This window comes from Saprolegnia diclina (genome assembly GCF_000281045.1).
Source record: "Saprolegnia diclina VS20 unplaced genomic scaffold supercont1.17, whole genome shotgun sequence".
Classification (NCBI taxonomy): domain Eukaryota; phylum Oomycota; class Saprolegniomycetes; order Saprolegniales; family Saprolegniaceae; genus Saprolegnia; species Saprolegnia diclina.
Genome location: NW_008246084.1, coordinates 171,676 through 177,675, shown reverse-complemented (window position 1 = coordinate 177,675; position 6,000 = coordinate 171,676). Strand labels below are relative to the sequence as shown.

Sequence of the window (6,000 nt, the reverse complement as noted above, 5' to 3'; positions counted from 1 at the left end):
AAAGACGATCCTGTCTGGCTGAGTGAGGATGGAGGCTAGCGGGGATGTCGCACTAGTACCTAGCAATTGGGGTCGCGACGACGCACCAAGGCGTGACTCAAGACAAGCGACGGACGTCACAACCACTTGATTCGTTTCTGAAATTACCAGCACTCACGCAGCGCACACATTCCGGCCGAGCCAAGAAATGCAATCTCAAACGTCATATTTCGTTTTGCTTAGTCCACAATGGCATTCAACACTGCGCTTCCTCCTCGTGACGCGGTGCACAGCGTCGCGCTCATGGTCGACGATGACAAAGTGCAGGCGGCGGCGCAACGCGAGGGCTTGCAGCTCACGTATATTTCGTGGGAAGACTGCGCCCGCTTTCAGAACAGTTGCTGGGGCCCGTGCATCTCGGACATGACGCTCGTCGTCCAAGACACGTGGATGCCCGTGCTCCGGGCGCCCAACTTTCAAGGTATCAAGCGCTTCAAGATGTTTTCTGATTTGTATTTTCTTATTTACTGATGGTGGTCTTCTAGATCCTATCATGAGCATCCCGACGCGCCAGATCATGCTGACGGTCGGGAACGAGTCGCCGTACACGGACGCACCGTTGACCAAGATCTCGCTCCAAGAGTACCTCGAGACGATCGCCAAGTACACGGAGCTTGAGCACAGCTTGTACGCACCAGAGCACGACGACCAAGCGGTCGTGAGCACGCAAGCGTGTTTCTTGCCGATTGAGAAGGAGGCCGAGACCAAGACCGAGTTCCACGTTGGCTTGTTCAACTACCAGTCGCGGGAGGATGACCCGGCCGTGCTCGTCTTGGTCTGCACGGACGCTGGCACAAGGTACATTGACATCTCTGAACCTTTGTCAACGGGGGGAAACGGAGTAGTGCGCAAGTCGTGAGGCGGCGCGACACGGCCCTCTTTTGCAACCATCACGGTATGAAGCACTCGTTTGCGGCAGAGCGCTTGTCCCAAGACCGCGCCAAGCGAGGGGTCGACGCCGCCGAGGACGCCATGACGGCAGACGAAGAAGCACGCAACTACGTCATGATTGTCCAGATCCCGCTGCAACAAAAGCCGAAGCCCATGCGTCGACCTAGTTCCACGCTCCACAGGTTGAACTCCTCGGGCGCACGAATGAGGATGGCACGTTCCGCCGCACCGTCAATGGTGGATGTGGAAGCCGCGATCATCAGCATCAGCGACGACGCCAAAGGCCCGTACCCCAAGCTGAGCCGCTTTAGCCACGTGCAGCGAGACACGCGGTTCCCAGTCCGCGTCACAGTGCAGTTTTACCAAGCGACAAGCAACGGCGTCGTAACACCCGACGTCGTCCGGGGGCTGGCCACCAAGATGGCGTCGGTCAAGACCAATGCAACGTGGTGGGGGTCTCTCGTCACGCCCCGCCATCGCATTCCGTACCCGCCAACGAACAAAGGTGCCATGCAGTGCGCGCTGCCAAAGGACAAGGAGGTCCCGGGGACCGCCACCAAGCGCACATTGTGGCAGCGCATGGCCGACTTGTTCTAAGCTGCTTGTTGATATTGCACTCCACTAGTACATGCATGCTTGCACCAATATGAAATCTTGGCTTATACTTGTGATACATCTTTTGCTTCTCGAGTCTTTAGTTAATCGTGTAGGCTGCCACGATTGATTGACAGTCCATATCCGGATATCCGGATATTGTGATTTCGCGCCATTTTCATGACAAAAAGTCGGTTCTTTCCAGAGTTCCCTTGGAGAGCACGATTTACTTCTAGTCGCTGGGCAGCGCCAACTCGCCAAGACAATGCAAACAAAGTCAAACCATCATGTCCACCGGTGTAGTCTCTGCAAGCATGTAGTTAGTTAGTACAACATTGTTGCGTTGTGCGGCGAGCACTCTCAAGGACCGCGGTCCATTGGCACCAAGCGAATGAGCTCTGAGAACATCGGGGACCGTGTCCACGTCGCAGGCTGGTTCGGCGTAGACGTCGTCACCACCTGTCCTTTCGACCCCCACGACGCGCGCTCCAAATTTCTACGCGGGTCGTTGCCACGTTTATTGACGACACATTCTGTAGTGTCCCTCTATGGCGTCTCTCGACAAGGTGTGGACCCGGCCCGCAACCAAGGTCCAGCAACACCTTGAGCTAGGAGCGATCGACCATTGCTTGTCGCGCGTGTCCGGCGCCATCTGCGAGCTCAGCTCATCTGCGGTTTTGCGCAGGCCGTTATGCTCCTCACCGGATGTCGTCCGAATCCCACAGTCCATTTCGATCGTATTTGCTATCATTTTGACATTGCGTCCAGCACCCAAATTCCATGCGCGAGAGGCTTGTCGTAGTCATGTTGCTGCTCGGCGTGCTTGGCGCCGCTGCGCTCGACCCGATCGTTGCGCGCGGCAACCGCCTCTACAACGCGCGGACTGGCACCCGCTTCGTCATGCGGGGCATGACGTACGAGGGCGACGTGAGCGACGACCACTACGACGAGTTTGTGCACAGCACACTCGAGACGTCGCTCAAGGACCTTTTCGGGCACTTCAACACATTTCGCCTGTACAACATCAACCCGGACAAGTCGTACGCCAAGTTCATGGCGCACATGAACACCCGGGGTATCTACGTGCTCCCATCAGCGTCGCCGACCAACAACAAGTACTACGACTCGTATGCAACGCAGACCATGGACCGGACCGTCAACGGCGAGTCCTCCTACACGAGCATCGACCACATTGTCAAGCCCTTGGCGGCCAACACGAAGAGCTGCTACCCGACCTACTTGCTCTACTATGGCAAGCGCGTACGTGTCATTGGATGGTATCAACCTAGTGACGTGACGACAACATGTAGATCATCGAGAACTTTGCACAGTATGACAATACGCTGGCGATCGTCATTGGCAATGAAGTGCTGCAGCTCGACCTCACGGCCGCGGCGTGCGTCAAAATGTACGCAGCGGACCTCAAAGACTGGATGGGCGTCAACGTCAAGAAGCTGCGCACGATTCCTTTGGCGTATTCGGCGGCGGATGGCGCGTACACGGAGCTCGTGAACGGCGTGCAGAAGCAAGTCCTCTCGGCGACAGCGTACCACGCGATCAAGATCCAGGGGCTTCTCTGCGGCGACACGATGGTCCACGGTGTCATGACCAAGAGCATCGACATGTACATGATCAACGAGTACCGGTGGTGCAACAAGAACGACTTCAAGTCGGCCTACCAAGAGCTGCTCGACCTCGCGCAAGGCGTCCCGATCGTCTTGGCGATCGGCGAATTTGGCTGCGCGACAGCGCGGCCGCGGACATGGGAGATGGTCCCTACCCTCTTCTCCGACGCGGTGACGTCCAAAGGCTGGACCGATGCGTACTCGGGTGGCTTTGCGTACGCGTTTGGGGAAGCGTCGCTGCCGCGCGGCAGTATATTCCCGCTCTTTATTGGTACAAACGCACGAGAAACAGTTGATACTAACTTGATACAGGTGCGGCCGACACGGGCATCACGACCAAGCCAGGCACAACGCCGACGCCCGACTACGCCACTCTGCTGCTCCAGTACAAGAAGGCGGTGGCGCTGGTGGCGCCAGCGGAATTTGCGCCCGCGGACGTCTGCTCGTTTGCACCGACGCTGACGACGGTGCCCACGGCACCGGCGGCGGTGGCGGCGACATGGATGCCATCGTGTAACAACCCCACGCTCAAGCTCCGGTCGTTCGACACGTGGATCACGTCATCGCGGCAAGGGCGACCTTGTGATAAGAATGGTGCGTCGTGCGAAGTCGTCTTGCAAGACAAGGTGGGCACAACCCAAGAGGACATTTGCGGAAAGCCGCTCGTGGTCGAGAGCGGTGGGAGCCTCTGTACGCCGGGCGACAGCACGTGCAAGCACGGTAGCTGCGTTGCACTCTCGGCGACTGCAGGTCGCTGCGTCTGCAGCGGCTGCTGGGGCGGCTCGACGTGCGCCGTCAAGGACAACGACAAGTGCAGTGTGATTCCCAACCTGCCGCAGGCACCAACCATCATCTTTACGGTCCTCGCCATCTTCCTCGGCGGTATGACGCTGGTCTTTGGCGCCCTTGCGATCGTTGCGCACAAGGGCATGCACACGTCCAATACGTCTGCCGAGGTCTATAACGCGCTATAACTATTCTATACTTGCAATTTCTTTATGCGTGGGTGAGGCGTGCCAAGGAAACCTCGTACAATGAGTCTACTGCAAGACGCCGGCTTCCTTGAGGAGCGTCACGAGCTTGCCGTCGCGGTGGAGCTGGGCCACGTCGTCGCCGCCGCCAATCGTCTTGGTCTTGATAAAGACATTGGGAACGGTGTGGCGACCTACGTACTCTCGCCGTTGAGTGCAATGCTTGGCACCGGAGGACGAATGCGCACCAGTTATCTCGGCCAGCGACTGCAAGATGGCGTCGCCATTGGGCATCGTATCGAGCTCGTACACGGTGAACGGGACGCCGACCGAGTTGAGGACGTTCTTGGCCTATTCATGGGGTTTAGCCCTTGGCGATCGATGCTAGCGGGACGTACCTTGGTGCAGTAAGGGCAGTACGTCTTGCTGAAGACGCTGACGCCGTTCGTAGCGAGCGCATTCTCGACAAACGACTTGGATTCGGGGGTCGACGAGTTCGAGTTGCCCATGTTCTTTGCCGGGGATCAGTAAAAATGAACATTCAACACAAATACTACAGTATTTTCATTCACTGAAATAATGTGAGACACGTGGAAGCCCAACGAGCTGCTCCTAGCGGCGCATGCAGGTGCTATGGTCATGCGTTACTTGACATGAGCACCCACGCCCTACACAATACTAGAGACAGATAGCCTTTAACAGCCCACACGAATAAAACATCGTTTGTCAAGACCGTCGTTTGTGTCAAGTCACACTATTCCCCATCTCACACCATTCTTGAAATGACTTGAACCAGCGCTGTGATTGGCTGCGGCTTTTGAAAAGCCGGCTTCGGGGGATCTTTGCCGATCCAGTTTGCACTTCACCTCGTCCGCAGACAGTCCAGCCATGTCGGGGAAGGCCTTTGTCCAAGACGCGCTCGCCAAGAACGGCGTCACGGTCTTCAGCAAGACGTACTGCCCCTACTGCACCAAGGTACGTCCCGCTAGCATCGATCGCCAAGGGCTAAACCCCATGGATAGGCCAAGAACGTCCTCACGTCGGTCGGCGTCCCGTATGTCGTGTACGACCTCGACAACCTCGCCAACGGTGACGAGATCATGGACGCGCTCATTGAGCTCACAGGTACGCGATTCCATTCTGATGGCTCGCAGCGAGGCTCTGATTTCTTAGGTCGCGATACCGTCCCGAACGTCTTTGTCAAGGCGACGACGATTGGCGGCGGCGATGATGTGACGCAGTTGCACCGCGAAGGCAAGCTCGTGCCTCTCTTGCAGAAGGAAGGTCTCCTGCAGTAAGCGTCTCGCAGTACAATGTAGTGCGTCGATCAACAGGCCCGCATGCGTGGCCTGCGAGAACCAGCTACATACCATTGAACCAATGTTCTATCTTGTGTGTGGCATCATTCCCTTGGTGGCTAGCGAGAATGCGGCTTGTTGGCCTTGAGATGGAATGCCACCGACGCAGCTGAATGTTCACGCATACGTTCACGAGATTCGATGGCTCAACGGCGAAGTAGCCACAGTTGCAGCCGGCTCCTGCAAGAGTGCGTGTACTCCTGGCACCAAACTGCTCACGATTTGCGGCTCCCTCGGACCACGCCGACTCCATGCATGACCATTGGCATCATTGTACATGGAGTAGAGACTCGAGGGACGTCTCTGGACGGCCTCTGTCACGCACCCGCCGTGCACCCCCGTAGCGTAATCGAACCCGACGATGAATCCGAAATGGTGTAATATGCATTGTGTGTGCTTTTCTGCCTTGTGCTCGCGCGCGTTCGACATGGAGTATAAGCAACACAGAGACAATAGCTTGCATGGCGTCAGTGCTCTCGGTCCGAGTCGCTTCCCCTCTTGCGATGGCCGTGGACACGTGTA

At 57.1% G+C, this 6,000-nt stretch overlaps 4 protein-coding genes across 4 annotated transcripts in view; 3 read left to right on the top strand and 1 right to left on the bottom strand.

The window, feature by feature from the left end:
* SDRG_06256 (hypothetical protein) overlaps positions 1-1,527 on the top strand; it is a gene marked incomplete at both ends in the record, with an annotated part of 1,715 nt that extends 188 nt beyond the window's left edge. The window contains 4 exons of the mRNA XM_008612024.1: positions 307-460; positions 525-861; positions 885-1,087; positions 1,181-1,527. Coding sequence (XP_008610246.1) covers positions 307-460; positions 525-861; positions 885-1,087; positions 1,181-1,527 — 1,041 coding nt within the window. The remainder of the gene's footprint in view (positions 1-306; positions 461-524; positions 862-884; positions 1,088-1,180) is intronic.
* Positions 1,528-2,243: 716 nt separating this feature from the next.
* SDRG_06255 (hypothetical protein) lies at positions 2,244-4,154 on the top strand. Its single transcript, XM_008612023.1, has 3 exons — positions 2,244-2,784; positions 2,835-3,420; positions 3,462-4,154. The coding sequence occupies exons 1-3, from the start codon at positions 2,305-2,307 to the stop codon at positions 4,121-4,123; spliced, it is 1,728 nt and encodes a 575-aa protein (XP_008610245.1). The 5' UTR covers positions 2,244-2,304; the 3' UTR covers positions 4,124-4,154.
* On the bottom strand, positions 4,076-4,641 carry SDRG_06254 (hypothetical protein). Its single transcript, XM_008612022.1, has 3 exons — positions 4,519-4,641; positions 4,369-4,471; positions 4,076-4,314 (listed from the first exon to the last, which is right to left on the bottom strand). The coding sequence occupies exons 1-3, from the start codon at positions 4,627-4,629 to the stop codon at positions 4,190-4,192; spliced, it is 339 nt and encodes a 112-aa protein (XP_008610244.1). The 5' UTR covers positions 4,630-4,641; the 3' UTR covers positions 4,076-4,189.
* A 303-nt stretch (positions 4,642-4,944) lies between these two features.
* Positions 4,945-5,538, top strand: SDRG_06253 (hypothetical protein). The gene is made up of 3 exons (XM_008612021.1): positions 4,945-5,095; positions 5,143-5,245; positions 5,294-5,538. Exons 1-3 carry the CDS (start codon positions 5,009-5,011, stop codon positions 5,416-5,418), a joined length of 315 nt encoding a protein of 104 aa, XP_008610243.1. The 5' UTR covers positions 4,945-5,008; the 3' UTR covers positions 5,419-5,538.
* Positions 5,539-6,000: the final 462 nt, after the last annotated feature.

Excerpts from the sequence above, each read along its gene's own strand:
- SDRG_06253 (XM_008612021.1), top strand. The coding sequence starts at position 5,009 with ATGTCGGGGAAGGCCTTTGTCCAAGACGCGCTCGCCAAGAACGGCGTC. Across the intron at positions 5,096-5,142 it reads ACTGCCCCTACTGCACCAAG|GCCAAGAACGTCCTCACGTC; the intron begins GTACGTCCCGCT and ends CCCCATGGATAG. Across the intron at positions 5,246-5,293 it reads CGCGCTCATTGAGCTCACAG|GTCGCGATACCGTCCCGAAC; the intron begins GTACGCGATTCC and ends CTGATTTCTTAG.
- SDRG_06255 (XM_008612023.1), top strand. The coding sequence starts at position 2,305 with ATGCGCGAGAGGCTTGTCGTAGTCATGTTGCTGCTCGGCGTGCTTGGC. Across the intron at positions 2,785-2,834 it reads TGCTCTACTATGGCAAGCGC|ATCATCGAGAACTTTGCACA; the intron begins GTACGTGTCATT and ends GACAACATGTAG. Across the intron at positions 3,421-3,461 it reads TATATTCCCGCTCTTTATTG|GTGCGGCCGACACGGGCATC; the intron begins GTACAAACGCAC and ends AACTTGATACAG.
- SDRG_06254 (XM_008612022.1), bottom strand. The coding sequence starts at position 4,629 with ATGGGCAACTCGAACTCGTCGACCCCCGAATCCAAGTCGTTTGTCGAG. Across the intron at positions 4,472-4,518 it reads ACTGCCCTTACTGCACCAAG|GCCAAGAACGTCCTCAACTC; the intron begins GTACGTCCCGCT and ends CCCCATGAATAG. Across the intron at positions 4,315-4,368 it reads GTCGCTGGCCGAGATAACTG|GTCGCCACACCGTTCCCAAT; the intron begins GTGCGCATTCGT and ends GAGAGTACGTAG.